We start from the raw sequence: 16,325 nt of genomic DNA, 5'->3' as shown, positions 1-16,325 counted from the left end.
TTCACTACCTTTGCGGTCTTGGATGTCTAGATCGAACTCTTGCAATAAAAGAACCCATCTCATTAACCGAGCCGTTGAATCTTTCTTGCTCATAAGGTATCGAAGTGCCACATGATCCATGTGGACAATCACCTTTGTACCCATCAAGTACGGGCGGAACTTCTCCATAGCAAAAATAATACAAGGAGCTCTTTTTCGATCAAGTATAATTGACTTGGGCATCATTCATTATCTTACTAGCATAGTAGACCGGATGAAAGATCTTGTTGATACGTTGCCCCAAAACTTCTTTGACCGCCACATCACTAGCGTCACACATGAGCTCAAAAGTCAAGCTCCAATTCGGGGTGGTGATAATAGGAGTAGTTGTCAATTTGAACTTGAGAAATTCAAATGCCTTCATGCAATCCTCATTGAAATGGAATTTGGCATCTTTCTCCAAAAGCTTACACAAGGGTTTACCACTTTGGAAAAATCCTTGATGAAATACCGGTAGAACCTCGCATGACCCAAGAAACTCTTCACTCCCTTCACGGATGTTGGAGGTGGAAGATTAGAAATCACCTCTATTTTTGCCTTGTCGACCTCAATGCCATTCTTTGAAATTTTGTGGCCAAGGACAATGCCTTCCTCAACCATGAAATGACATTTCTCCCAATTCAACACCAAGTTCGTCTCTTTATATCTTTCTAAGACCTTATCCAAATTTTTTAAGCAATCATCAAAAGAATTCCCGACCACCGAAAAGTCATCCATGAAGACTTCAAGGAAATCCTCCACCATGTCCGTGAAGATAGCCATCATACACCTTTAAAAAGTCGCTGGTGCATAGCATAACCCAAATGGCATCAGCGAGAATGCGAAAGTACCATAAGGAAATTTGAAAGTAGTCTTCTCTTAATCCTCCGGAGCAATAAGAATTTGATTGTAGCCGGAATACCCATCAAGGAAACAATAGAAAGCACGACCGGCCAACCTATCAAGTATTTGATCTAGGAAGGGAAGTGGGAAATGATCCTTCCTTGTGACTTTGTTGAGCTTGCAATAGTCCATACACACTCTCCACCCGGTCACCGTTCTTGTAGGACTCAACTCGTTCTTGTCATTGGTAACCATCGTCATCCCCCTTTCTTTGGGACATATTGCACTGGAGAGGTCCATGAACTATCGAAAATGGGGTAAACAACCCCTGCATCTAACTACTTGATGATCTCCCTTTTGATCACCTCTTGCATTGCTTCATTTAGCCTCCTTTGATGTTCAATGAAGGGTTTGGAATCTTCCTCCAAATTAATCTTGTGCATGCAAAATGTGGGGCGTATTCCCTGAATATCCACCAATGTCCATCCAATAGCTTTCTTCCTCTTTTGTAACACCGCAAATGTGAAGTCTACATGCACATTAGTCAAATAATAGGAAAGAATAACCAGTAAAGTAGAACAAGGGCCAAGGAATTCATACCTGAGATGCGGAGGCAATGGCTTTAACTCCAAAGTGGGAGGCTCCTCGATTGAAGGATTTGTTGGAGGAGTCTTCCGATTTTCAAGATCCAAGGACAATTTGTGGGGTCCATAATTGTACGACCCCATTTCTTGCAATGAGTTCATGCATTCCACATAGCCACCTGTCTCGTCATCATCAAGGTTAAGCAAAACGGCCTCCAAAGTATCATCAACATTCATCGTGACACTAGTATCATCAATAATCACATCGGTCACCAAGTCCACAAACGAACACACTTCATTGCTATTCGGTTGCCTCATAGATTTGCACACATTGAAAACCATCTTTTTATCACCCACCCAGAAAGTGAGTTCATCGGCTTCCATATCAACAAGAGCCTTCCCCGTAGCAAGGAAAGGTCTACCAAGAATAATCAACACCTCATAGTCCACTTCACAATCAAGAATCACAAAATCCGCCGGGAGAATGAGTTTATCAACACGAACCAACACATCATCAAGTATACCCAACAGCCTCTTCATGGTATGATCCTCTATTTGTAATCTCATATATGTAGGTCTTGGTTGCCCAATTCCCAAAGTATTGAAAACCGAATAGGGCATTAAATTGATACTTGCCCCAAGATCACAAAGAGCTTTGTCAAAGTCGGTACTTCCAATGGTACAAGGGATTGTGAAAGTGCCGAGATCTTCCAATCTAGGAGCCATTGAGTGCACGATAGTACTCACTTGATGAGTCATCTTTATAGTTTCATAATTTATCGACCGCTTCTTTGTCACCAAGTCCTTTATGAACTTTACATAACTGGGCATTTTCTCCAAAGCCTCAACCAATGGCACATTAATAGATAGACTCTTCATCATGTCAATGAACTTTTTGAATTGATTCTCTCCATTTTGCTTGGCAAGCCTTTGAGGATATGGATGAGGAGGCCTTACCATTGGTGCCTTAGCCTTCGGCACTACCGGTTCCGGTATGTCAACAATGTGCTCCTTAGACGGGTTCACTTCCTCTTGAGTCTCATCCACATTATCATCAATATCAATTCTTACTTCATCATTTTCTTGCACCACATTGTTCGGGATCTCATCTTCTTGTACCACTTTCTCATCATCCACAATTTTCCTTTGACTTGAGGTGGGTGCATCCCCACCTTTTCCACTCCTTGTAGTCATGGCCATGGCATATCTCGTGTTGTTCCCACCCTTTGGATTCACCACCGTATCATTTGGTAGTGCCCCCTTAGGACGGGTGTTTAAAGCTTGCGAAATTTGCCCCAATTGAACTTCCAAATTGCAAATTGAAGTGTTGTGAGAGGCTAGTTGAGCATCGGAGTCGGCATTCTTCTCCATCATTTGTTTGAACATGTTCTCAATTCATCCCATATCATTGTTGGAAGAGCTTGGACCATGGGAAGGATAAGGAGGCGGGGTGCTCGGTTGTTGATACATCGGGGGCCTTTGAAAGCCCGACCCCCGATTTCCTTGGTTATTGTTCCATCCCCATTAGTTGTTGCCTCCCCAATATCCTTACTATTTCCACTCTAATTGCCTTGGTTATTTTGACCATTCAAATTTCCTTGATTGTTCCAATTCCCTTGGTTGTTTTGATTATTCCAATTCCCTTTATTACTATGAGGTCGCCATTGTTGTTGATTAGGGCCTTGAGAGTTGTTTCTTTGCCCTTAGAATTTGTTCACATATTGTACTTCCTCCTCTTGGTCATTGTAAAATTCATCTTGATCAAACCCACTATCTTCTTGCACATAATGTTCCGCACAGTTTTTCACTTGAGGACCCTTTTGCCTTCTCTTGTTTACCATAATATTAACTCTCTCCATTGCATTGACTTGCTTAGGATCTTGCACTTGTTGAAGTTGAGCCTTGGCTAATTGATTCATTGTGGTGGTCAACTCGGCAATTGCTTGCCCATGATCATGGAATTCTTTATGTAGGTGAATCATGTTTGGATCACCTTGAGGAACATTTGCTCTACTTTGCCATGCCGATGAAGTATCCACCATTTCATCTAAGATCTCACACGCCTCCGCATATGGCGTTGTCATGAAATTTCTACCGACAAGTTGGTTGACCACGCATTGATTGGTAGTATTGATCCCCTTGTAGAAAGTTTGTTGAATCATAGCCTTCGTTATGTCATTGTTTGCGCACTCTTTCACCATAGTTTGGTACCTCTCCCATATTTCATTTAATGGCTCATTGGGTTCTTGTTTGAATACTAGAATCTCATCTCTAAGAGTAGCCATATGCCCGAGAGAAAAGAACTTGGAAATAAATTTCTCCGCCAATTCATCCCATGTATGGATGGAATGGTTTGGAAGCCTTTCTAACCAATCCAAGGCTTTCCCCCATAGAGAGAAAGGAAATAGTCTCAAACTTAAAACATCCTCGGAGACATTTGTCTGTTTACTCCCCCAACAAGTGTCCACAATACCTTTCAAGTATTTATACGCATTTTGATTCGGAGCCTCGGTGAAGAATCCCCGTTGCTCTAGCAATGTGAGCATAACATTTGTGATTTGAAAGTTACCCGCCCTATTGCGGGACGTGACTATGGGACTTGCATACCCTTCATTCGGCAATACCCGGTATGGAGCCGCTCTTGATAGATTTGGGGATGGAACGGGAACAATGTCTTGAGGCGGTCGGCCTCGTCTATTTTCTTGAGGTTCAAGAGGAACCTATTCAACTTGGTCATCTTCCACGTCCACCTCCCCCAAAGGCATGTTTCCGAGAGGATCATTGTTGTTGAGAGCCATTGTTTCACCTATAACTGTTTGACCAAAAAGATTAGTAACACGGAAGGAAAAGAAGACAATTCACACACAAAACCAGATATATAGCTAAATACGTTTTTAGCTCCCCGGTAATGGCGCCAAAAATTGATCTCGTCCAAATCACACCTCTATTCAGGGTTGAAAAACAGTCGATTCCAATAATAATACCCAACAAGGAGTCGGGATCGAATTCACAGGGAGCTGAGATGGGATTAGTGGTATATATTTGGATAAAGCACATGAAGTATCTTGGTTGCACTTCCACAAATATGGTTTTGTTTTTATTTCTAAAATTACGTTAAGGATTACATTTCTAAAGATATAAAACTAGAGAATATTATTTTTGGATGGTTTTTAAATATATAAAAAGTCCTAGGGGTATGACCTTCACCTATATCTTTGCCTAACGGGTTATAAACTTTAAAGCTTGTTTTGTTGGTCGGGGTGTATTATAGCAATCAACACTCAAATACCCACTCAATACCCCTCGGTGAGAGAGTGATTTTTCCCAATTTGGCTTTCTCAAGTCCAAATGGGGATTGAATGAAACAGTCGATAAAATGCTCAAGTCGAGTTTTACTATCTCTAGGTTCAACCCTTTAATTGGGACTATCAATCTCTTGATTATATCCCAAATTCTTGTTAGTCAAGTTTTTCTAGACTAAGTCTTTCTTTCTCAAGTAGAGACCAAGTCAAATAGGCATAAACTAATGTTTGCAACCATTAATTCTACAATTAAAGGCAAGAACAAGGCTAGATAATAAATACCCAACCATAAACAAGCCATAAATCAAACACCTATTAGGTTCACACACTAGGGTTGGGTCACAACCCTAGTTAGAAATCTAGCTACTCATAATGGGTATAGAAGAAAATAAAGAAGAAAAGATGATAAAACTCAAATTGCAAGATGAAAAGATAAAAATCCAATGTTAAATCACCAAAGTAAGCTAAAGTTGCCTAAAGAGTCCAGTAAAAATGGCTACAGACTTTAAATATTCAAAACTTTACCTAATTTCGTGAGAGTAGACTATTTATACAAAGCAAAAATTTTCGAACAAAATTCCCTTTCGGAGGTTTTGCGGCTGCACAACTATATGTGTGGTCCGCACTTCTCTTAAGATCTTGACAAGAGTTGATTCTGCGGCTGCACAATTTTGAATTGCGGCCGCATTTCTCATGTTATGCGGTCTGCACAGTTCAGGGTGCGGCTGCGCTGGGCTCTTCTGCGGACCGCACATTTCCTGAGTGCAGTCGCATAGCTGTTTCTGCGGCCGCATAATTATTGTGCGGTCCGCATTTCTTCTTGAGCTTGAAATGAAACTCTCTGAACTTTGGCTCTTACATAGCTTCTGCGGCCACACAATAATTGTGCGGTCCGCATATTGCACTGGGGCTCTGTTGATTTTCCTTCACATTCTGTGGCCGCAGATAGAAATCTGCGGTTCGCACTTGAGCGTCTGTGCCTGATTTTTGTCCTTGTTCAGATCACTCCTTCTTGAGATGGATTTCATCGTAGTGGCTCATTTTTCAATACTCCTGCAAGTAAGCATACTTTATCAGTTTTCGAGAATACAATTAGACACTTTTGGACTAAAACGAAAGCTAAAAGGCACTAATAGGCAGTCAAAATTTCCACTTATCACTCATGAGTTCTCGGTTGTTTTGTCCTCGGTCATTCCTTCTTTCATTTCTCATAGGATTTTGCCCAGACCCACTGCTTCTCCGGTCCCTATTGTACGGTTGATACCGATCCCGGTTTGATCTAGGTTCATGATCGGTGTGTCTATTGACTCGGTCGGTGATCCTGACGGGGTGTACGTATCCGGAAGGGATCCCGAGTTGGTCATCCTCGACCCTGATTTTTGATTAATACCGGTTGTGGACGTCGGTCTAAGTCATGGATGGATATTCTACCAAGTTTTGTTTTAACTGCTGTGAAGCCAATGAGCTTTGAATATTGAGTCCTTGGGTGAAAGCCTGAACGGCCCAATCGTCCGCAACCGGGGGCAAATCCATCTGTTCCATCTGAAATCGAGAAACGAACTCTCTGAGTATCTCATTATCCCTCTGTTTTACTTTAAAAAGGTCTGATTTCCTGGTCTCGACCTTTATAGCACTGGCATGTGCTTTTACGAAGGAATCTGCAAGCATAGCAAATGAGTCAACAGAATTAGGAGAAAGGTTGTGGTACCATATCATAGCTCCCTTTGACAGAGTCTCTCCGAATTTTTTCAACAAGACAGACTCGATCTCATCATCTTCCAAGTCGTTCCCTTTGATGGCGCATGTATAAGAGGTTACATACTCATTTGGGTCGGTCGTTCCGTTGTCCTTAGGGATTTTGGGCATGCGAAACTTTTTGGGAATCGGCTTCAGAGCCGCGCTCGGGGGAAAAGGCCTTTGAATAAATTTCTTGAAATCTAGGCCCTTCAATATCGGGGGTGCTCCTGGGATTTGGTCGACCCTGGAATTTTAGGTTTCCACCTTTTTATCATTGGTTTCGATTTTCTTTTCCCCTATTTCTATCCATTTCGTCAATTCTTCGAGCAATTTCAGGATTTCGGGGTTAGTCCCTAATTCACTTTTGCTCGTTTTTTCCGAGATTGGTTCATTTCTACGGATGGCTTCCCGGGGGAGCTCGGGTTCATTTTTGCTCAGTGTTCGACCTTGGTTCTGCAATTGAGCTATCGCCGTTTGTTGAGCCTGTAGTATTTCGAAGATCATACGCAGGTTGATCCCATCATTTTTGCCGTCGTGAGTGTTTTGGGCAATCAAATGCACTTCCCTGTGCATGCTATTTTCGAGGTCGGTAGGCTGGTCTTTGTCGATGGCCATATGCGAACAATCGTCGATGGGAACCACCATCAGGATTCTACCAAGATCGACCGGTGTTGCCTCGTTACCGAGCGCTGCATTGTTGTTCATGCCGTGGTGGCCGGATTCTGTGTCTATGTTTAGAGGGACAGACTGTGGGTTTGATATTTCGATCCTGACCTGAAATCAGAAACACCTCAAAGAACAAGTGTAAAATGGGGTGTGTTATGATGAATAGTATCAAATTGCCGCTATTATCCTTAGCCCCACGATGCGCGCCAAACTGTTTACCCTCAAAATCGGATAATAATTGAATTTGCTAGTGGTTTAAAGAATATGCGAATTAACTTGATACTGAATGATAAATTAGATTGCAATTGAAATAGATAACGATAAATTAACTACAAACCACACGAATTGGATAATTTCAGCATGGGAAAGTTGACCACCCTTGAATTGAATGTACTTCGGTTGACACCAAGATACCAAAGAATAAGAATTTAGGGGATAACGGTAATGTATTGCTTATGAGTGTATGTTACCATGTGTTTCATGAATTGTGAGGCCCCTTTTATATATTAGAGGAACCCACTTTTAAAGTATTATTTTATTATTCCATAAAAGGTAAAAAAGTCCTTGATTTGTTGACCGTTGGTCCCTCTTTTGGCATGTTCCGTGATTTCTGTCGTAATGCCCGGTTAGTTGCGGAAATTTCGGACCCCTGTCAGATAAGCTGGCAATATATTCCTTGAGACCGTTATGACCGGGACTGGTTATGACCTCGATAAACTCGAAGGCATGTTTGGTGGTTCCGATGGCTAATTTGGTAAGGCAGGAACCGATCTCCGGGATTCTATCACCATCTCTCGATCCCAAATTGTCATGCTTGATGCTCGGTCAATCTCGAGTTCGATTTTACCCGCATAGAGAACTCAGTATTTCTTATTTTACCGTATTGAAGTGCGTGTCAAGGCTTATACTATTGGATAAAAATACTATTTTAATTAATTACTACTGTGATCTTGTCTCAAAGTATAGTTTTGATATAACTTCAGCTTGTCGGCCAGAATGTCTTTTAATTAGAAAAGCTACTATTCATGAATGAAGCACAGTGGAGGTTACATGATTTAAGTTTCATGATGAGTTATTTCGCTGCTAATTAATTTCAGCAAAGTGCACGACCAGAAAACAATGAAAGGATTAGAGGAATCTAAAGCGCATGATTACGGAAAGCTACAATATCCTCATAGTAGACAAGCTTTTAATTATTGACTTGGGTAATAAATGACATACTTCCTCAATTCCCACGTACACACAAACACATGTATATTATGTAAACAATTAAACACCTAGTATAGTAGTATATATAAGCACAAGAATCAAATGAATAACATATTTTTCAATTTCTACACACTGCTATAATGCACTATCTTTGACTCATCAACTAGACGTTCAACTTCGAAACTAAAAAAAATAAAGATCTAAGAAAAAAGATAATGTCCAAAATTAGACATTTGCACCTTGTCAAATTTCTCCCTATATATGTTAAAGAACTAATCATTCAATCTACCAACCATTAATTAAGTCCACTGCTTATCAGTAACAATCTCGTTTAACGTACATCCAAAGTTTCAAAATAGGGAATTTAGTCTTCAATATTCTATATAAACTCAATAAATATCCTCACCATTCTTCACTTTCACCTTCTCCTTAATAGAGAGAGAGAGAAGATGATAGGTGCAAATGATTTTTACAAAGTAATGTGTTCAATGGTGCCTTTATACTTTGCTATGCTGGTGGCATATGGATCAGTGAAATGGTGGAAGATATTCTCGCCGGAGCAATGCTCCGGCATCAACCGTTTCGTCGCCGTATTCGCCGTGCCGGTGCTGTCCTTCCACTTCATTTCTCAGAACAATCCTTACCAAATGGACACGAAATTCATATTGGCTGACACTTTGTCAAAGATTTTTGTTCTTGTGTTGCTGTCATTTTGGGCCATTTGTAAAGGGCAGTTGGATTGGCTCATCACTCTCTTCTCTGTCTCAACTTTGCCCAACACTTTGGTCATGGGCATTCCTTTGCTCAATGCCATGTATGGAGATTTCACTCAAAATCTCATGGTTCAGCTTGTTGTCCTTCAATGCATTATCTGGTAATACTAATCCAGCACCACTTATGTTCTCTACCTCTTTATTTTCCTAAATTTTTATATTTTGGGGGGTAAAATTTCATGTCTAGTCGGAAAAGGCGTATTCAACGCAAACGGGCTCAAGGAAAACATCATATACTTGAATAAGTGAGCATAAGAATTTGTAGTGAATGCTTTTATTAGTACTTGAAATAAGCTTTATTCCTCATGTCAATATAATGTAATAATTTTATAGCACATTTGGGCATGCATGTAATATTTGCTTTCGGATCCTTTTATTTCTTCATTTATTTAGATGTAAAAGGAGTAGAAAATTCATGTTCCATTTCTTAAACTTTTTTGGTGGTATCATGCAGGTATACTTTACTATTATTCCTGTTTGAATATAGAGCGGCCATTATATTAATTAAAAATCAATATCCTGGCAATGCTGCTGCGGCCATAACCAAGTTCGAGATTGACAATGATGTTATCTCACTAGACGGCCGAAACCCACTTTGTACGGAGTCGGAAGTCGACGGTAAAGGCCGCATTCGCGTCCGTATCCGGCGATCAACATCATCAGCGCCGGAGTCTGGGTTTTCATCCTCCGTAGGAATCACGCCAAGGGCATCCAATCTCTCCAATGCTGAAATCTTCTCTGTTCACACGCCAACACCTTTACATGAATTCCGGAATGGAGATATCCCATTTGGACATGGCGACTTAAGAGTCGGGTATACTGTTAGAATTGTGTGATCATTTGAAAGCGTGATCATTTGAAAGCTTACGTTATACTACTTAAAAGAGAGTATACTTTTAATTACTCTTTTTGTCATATTTTAAGTTAAGTTTGACTAGGCATAAATTTTAAGAAGTAAATTTTTTTAAAATTTGTAGTCCAAAAGAAGTTATAACTATTTGTGCGGCATCATTATTTTTAGGACATATTAAAAAAATAAAATGCATGACATAAATTGGGACAAAAAGTGTATTTAATATGGTATATCTCTACACACTCCTTCACTTGTGCCTAATTCTTTTCCATAGATCAAATACATGGAAATACTTTATGATTTTGGAGCAGTGAAATTTGAACCTAGGAATTTTGCCAATTTTAATACTTTACTATTAGTGATAGAACAGTTTTAATTACTTAACTATATTATGTTTCAACAGGATTCGTGCAGCGAGTCCTCGACTGTCGAGCTACGCATCATCCGACGCATACTCGCTGCAGCCGACGCCCAGGGCGTCGAATTTCAATGAATTGGATACGACCACAGTGACAACAACCGGAAATACGCCAATGTGGGTAATGTCTCCGGTGGCGGGGAAGGTGTTCCGGCAGCCATCTCCATCTGCTAAAATGGCGTGGGAATCGCCAGGGAAGTGTCTAAATGGAGACAGACAAGGATACAGAGATGTTGGAGGTACGCTACTGAGTTGTCAACATAATTATTTGTTTTGGTATCTGACTTTGTTGTTTTGTCGTGCAGATTGTTAACTTTAATACTCTCTCTTTATTACCAATAATATTCCTGTAATCCAAAAAAAAAAAAAGAGTCTTCATTCCTTTTCCAGAATATGTTAATTCATGATATGAAAGTATATTCTGCGTAGTTTTTAAAACTTTAAACCTTGTATAATAATTAAAAGTATATAGGGGTAATAACTTTGATCTAAAAAGTGACTGTGATAATTAGGAAAAACAAATTACTAGTACTATTTCTTGAAAAAAAGTATATAACCACGTGATTACTTCAAAAAGATAAAATTAAAAAAAAAAGATCTAGGAGAATTGATAATGGTAAAACTATAATATTTGGATTTTGTGAAAGTTTCTTTTTATTATTTAAAAAAATTAAAAATAGTTTCAATTAGGAAGATATTGACCTTGAGTATTTTTCATATAATTTTTATTGCATAAAAAATTATGAAACCGATGCTCAATTTTGTATTGGAAATTTTATTCTTGAACTCCGTACTTAAATTCTTTTATGGAGTAGTAATTAAGTTTAGGACGGGCGAATATTGATAAAGAGGTAGTACAAAACAAAAATAAAGCATGGTGATCCCAAGAATGTCGTTTAGGTATTATCAAATCAAGATTGAAGGGGTTTCTTTGACTGGCCAAGATATAGTATAGATGGGTTGTTTTCTCATTTGCATGCCTAGAATAAAGTCTTTGTCCCCATATCCTCAGATGTATATTGTCTCGTTCTGATTGTCATATTTTCTTTCTCTGTCCACCTGACCTGTCAATAGAACAAATTGTCTGATACTTAAATTAAAATGAATCAAAATTAATTGATACTTATAGAATTATTACTCTGTTTTCTCTTTTAATTATATCCAATTATACCAAATTGTTTATATTGTTTAGTACATTTTTAGTAGAATTTATATGTCAGAAACAATTAATATTCCTAGTATGTTTCTATAATTTAATTGGTTGGTCCGTCAAAATCTTCAATTAAATTACTAGTAATATTTTCAGCTGTAATAGTAGTAATTTGTTTTTTGAAAAAACGAGTTCATACTAATGATAAAAGAATCTATGCCCCTTCTACCAATTGTAAACGATAGAGTTTCTTACTTGTACCATACAAGTGTAGAGGCAGATTTTTCACATGTCACTTGTCCTTTTTGTTTTTCCCTAAAAGGGACTTGTCTGTCCTGAAAAAGTGCAATCTATACAATCTAGTTTTAATTTCATAAATATTGCAATAAGTAAAAAGAAAATAGAAAAAGGTCAAAGAAAAATTGAGACAACAATTGCTCAAAATAATTTCCTCTTAAATGGGCAAATAATGATTGGATCAGACTTCAATATATAGACAATATCATTACTTTAAAGCACGTGTATTTTGATGGAGAGACTTATTTGATAGCGCACTTGCAATCTGCTACTAATAAAACACTTTTGATGATCTCTCTCCACTCCATTGTTGCCCACCTTTTTCTTTTTTACCTCGTTTCGTCTTTTCAATGAATTTGATTAAAATATCTTCTATCACTAACATCTACATATGATTTTCTTAATTAATCCAGAAAAGGAAATTAGCTTCAGAGATATCTCAAATTTTCCAATACAAGGAGGAGCTGCAGATTTAGCAAGTACCAATATTATTAAACAAGAAATGCCAAATGCTTTTGTGATGCTAAGGCTAATTATAGTTATGGTTGGGAGAAAGCTTTCGCGTAATCCAAATACTTACTCCAGTATATTAGGACTTCTCTGGTCTCTTATCTCTTTCAAGTGAGTTCGTTAAATACTACTCTAAATTCTACTTATTACTTTCTATGTGTATTTTAATACTTTTGCTTAATATAGGGTATGTTTGGTATGAAAAATATTTTTTAATTTTTGCATGTCGGTTGGGTTAAATGTTTTAAAAAATATTTTTCTCATAGACTTATTTTCCTCCAATTGGAGGAAACTGTTTTTCCTACCAAGAAGAGGAAAAATATTTTTCAAAACTCTTTTTCGACCTTTCCAACCCTATTCTTACCCAGCCCTAGCCGTGCACCCCCACCCACCCCGCCCACAACCCCCACCCCACCTCCACCACCAAAACCCCCCACCCCTATCCCATATATTATTTACCTAAAACATATATTTTCCAGGAAAAAGTATGTTCTACTCACTAACTAAATACTAAAAAATATTTTTCGGATTTTGTTTTCACTCACCAACCAAACATGAAAAAATAAATGATAAAACTACTCATTTTTTACGATTAACATTTTCCTTGGTACCAAATACACGATAATCTTATTCATGAATTATTCTAAAGTTAAATTGCTTGTCGGCATTATATTCCCTAAAGGGTCATTTTCAATTTCTATGATGTCAAAGTTTAAATGATGGTTCTACTTCTACCTGTTCAGAAGTCAAATAGCAACCAAAAATAAAAGGGACTAAACTTTAGTATCTTCATAAAAGAAAAAGTTGTGTAACTTTCCTTGACATGTCATTTTCCAGTACTGTTACATAGGAGATCGCTGCTTTATTTTATTGTCTAGTGAATCATAACAAAGTTTCCTAACTTTTTGAGCAGATGGAATGTGGGGATGCCCAGTTTGGTGAAATATTCCATTAAAATAATTTCAGATGCAGGTCTTGGGATGGCCATGTTCAGTTTAGGTATGTGACATTACAAAAATTTACGCAATATCCCAACTCTTTTTGTGATTAATACTTGGAACTTAATTACATTTTTGAACAACTATTAGATAAAATGTAGTAATAAATATTAATTTTAATATGGCTATGGTACATTGTACTATTGTAGGGTTGTTCATGGCACTTCAACCACGAATAATTGCGTGTGGCACGAAGATGGCAGCCATAGGAATGGCCATCAGATTTATAGGTGGACCTCTAGTAATGTCAGCTGCTTCTATTGTTGTTGGGCTTAAAGGAGTTCGACTTCACACTGCAATTGTACAGGTAACAAACAATATAAAGTGTGATCAAAAGAGTACTCCAACATGAAATTTTACTTTCTAAATCAATTTATCTTGATTCAATAATATGACATAGTGACAACAACAACAACAACCCTGTATAATCCCGACCTTACCCCTATCCTGGGATAGAGTGGCTGTTTCCGATAAACTCTCGGCTCCCTCCCTCCAAGAACTCCCCACCTTGCTCTTGGGGTGACTCGAACTCACAACCTTTTGGTTGGAAGTGGATGGTGCTCACCACTAGAGCAACATGACATAGTGACTGCCCTTTAATACACGATGATATAGTTAAGCTAGGATAAAAACTTATTTGCATCGGGTATCTTTCATATATATATTTATCACTTAACCATGGTTAAATGATATTTATACTCTCTTTAATTTTTAACTGCTAACATTAAAAATTATATTATTTGATATTGGGATAAAAGCTTAGTGCGGGTAAGTGTAATTCCGTTCTCTAAGTTAGTTGAACCATATTGCGTTATCAAAATTTAAACAATTAGTATGATATAAGAGTTTGGACATGTACATTTAATATTTAGTGGCTCACGCTACATGGTTGTTTTTATTATTATAGGGAGGAATGTTGATGACTTCCACTTGTTAATAATTTTTGAAGTTTGTTAGTATAACATTTCAGAGCATGAACTCAAAACATTTATTTATTGTCGCTTAAATTGTAGGGAATTTTCACTTTTTATATTTGTAGCGCAGCCCCTTCAATTGCAACAGTTTTCCCTGGGAGAAAAAATATAATTTATTATGTATACCTTTGCTCCTTAAAAAAATACATATATATGTGTGTGTTCTATTATCTCGCCCTTATTTGCATAAGCAGGTCCAGAGTAGTTTAACTACTTCGTTAATATCTAGGTATAAATAAATAATTAAGATAACCATTGCATTATAAAACGCTAATACAACTCAATTTTCTGTCAAATTCAGGCAGCTCTTCCCCAAGGAATTGTTCCATTTGTCTTCGCAAGAGAATATGGATTGCATCCCGACATACTAAGTACTGGGTAAGTTGATCTCAATTGATATTTACAAAAATAAAAGAAACAAAAAAATTATTTACAATAAGTTCTTAAATTTCATACTACTGAATGAAACACTTTTGACATATCAATATTTTTCGCTCATTTTCTCCTATCAATTAATTGTCGTGTCTCGTTTTTTGTGGTAGATTTAAAATTATCTTCACTGTAAATTTAAATTCATCCTTTGGGAACTAAATTTGGTAAATTGGAGATCTATGCAAATTACTAGCTACAAGTTGACATCTTTTCCATATCAAATATAAGAAAGAAAACTTTTGGTCAAATTTTAGTTAATACTACTATATATGATTAACCAAAGAGAATATAAAAGTGATACTCCCTCCATTTTAATTTGCTTGAACCTTTTTGAAGTACGAGTGTCAAATTGACTAATTTTCGATGTGAATTCGAACATAGATTTTTTAAGTTCTTAAATAAAAATATACACATTTAGAAACTACAAAAAACGTATTATAAATCACTTAACAATTCAAAATATTTAATAATTATTTACAATACATGATAAAAGAAAAAACCTTGTTTGATTCCCCAAATACTAAAAAATTCATTCTTTTTGAAATAGAGAGAATAATAGTAATTTCTTTGGAAATAAAGGGATATCTACTAGTTGTTTCCTTCTTTTTGCATTTCTAACCCTTTTGAAATGAGCTTATTCTCTTCTTTTGCAGGGTTATATTTGGGATGCTGGTTTCATTACCAGTAACCCTCCTTTATTATATACTTTTGGGGCTATGAAGAAAAATGTGAAGCGATAATCAAGAAAATCTTTTTCCCCCATGCGGATAATAATTTGGTCCCGATTGTGTATTACTTTGACCTAACCAGCACTTTGACAAGTAATAATTAATTAGAGTACTCATACATCAACTTCCTTTTCTTGTGTTCTGATTATGTAAAAGCTATTTGGAATATTGACTTAGTAAAATCGACACTATTTAGTATTAGTCTCCATTACCCATTATTAGTGTCGATTTAGTTAGTGATAGCAAAATTATGTAAAAGATCTCTTCGGCTACGAATATTACTCTTTCCTTTAGTGCAATATAGGTTAGTGGTAACCGAAAGGGAATAAAATATTATTACGACATATCATTGCGGTTCGGGACTGACTTTCTTGTCATAATTTTGAAGTGTGTTACAAATAAGCAATGTTTGACCTGAGAAAAAAGAGAAGAAAAGGAATATTTTGATCTCGTTTATATTGTCTTTGTTTCCATTTGCGTCTCGTAAACATAATTATTTTTTCTGATAGTCTATGTCCTCTTGAATGGCTTGATTATGCTGTGTTCAATAATTGTGAAACGCTCGTTCAAATGTTTAATTTAAGAAATTTAAAACGGCGTATTTCTATTATATATTATATGTAAGAGTTATTAAACAAGCAACTCATGGTTGACATGACTGCTTGTTGTCATTAAAATTAGTGAGTTTTTAAGGCAACTTAATCAGTCATTGTACTAATGTTGTTGCATTGTCTGCTTGTGCCGTAAGTTTGAAAGTTTGGTCTTGGATTTTTAAGATAAATTTCAAAAATGATCGTATAACTATGATTTTTTTACATCAAAGTCATATAACT

General features: G+C 37.1%; 2 protein-coding genes across 2 annotated transcripts; one reads left to right on the top strand and one right to left on the bottom strand.

The window, feature by feature from the left end:
• Positions 1-1,199: 1,199 nt before the first annotated feature.
• Positions 1,200-2,405, bottom strand: LOC138894532 (uncharacterized). The gene has a single exon (XM_070179234.1). The coding sequence runs from the start codon at positions 2,403-2,405 to the stop codon at positions 1,200-1,202; it is 1,206 nt and encodes a 401-aa protein (XP_070035335.1).
• A 6,220-nt stretch (positions 2,406-8,625) lies between these two features.
• Positions 8,626-15,948, top strand: LOC104090196 (auxin efflux carrier component 6). The gene is made up of 8 exons (XM_009595247.4): positions 8,626-9,233; positions 9,587-9,946; positions 10,389-10,642; positions 12,264-12,471; positions 13,274-13,359; positions 13,508-13,665; positions 14,634-14,710; positions 15,418-15,948. Exons 1-8 carry the CDS (start codon positions 8,809-8,811, stop codon positions 15,482-15,484), a joined length of 1,635 nt encoding a protein of 544 aa, XP_009593542.1. The 5' UTR covers positions 8,626-8,808; the 3' UTR covers positions 15,485-15,948.
• The last annotated feature ends 377 nt before the right edge of the window (positions 15,949-16,325 follow it).

The sequence above is a fragment of the Nicotiana tomentosiformis genome, chromosome 6 (assembly GCF_000390325.3).
Source record: "Nicotiana tomentosiformis chromosome 6, ASM39032v3, whole genome shotgun sequence".
Classification (NCBI taxonomy): domain Eukaryota; kingdom Viridiplantae; phylum Streptophyta; class Magnoliopsida; order Solanales; family Solanaceae; genus Nicotiana; species Nicotiana tomentosiformis.
This window is presented reverse-complemented; position numbering and strand designations above follow the sequence as displayed.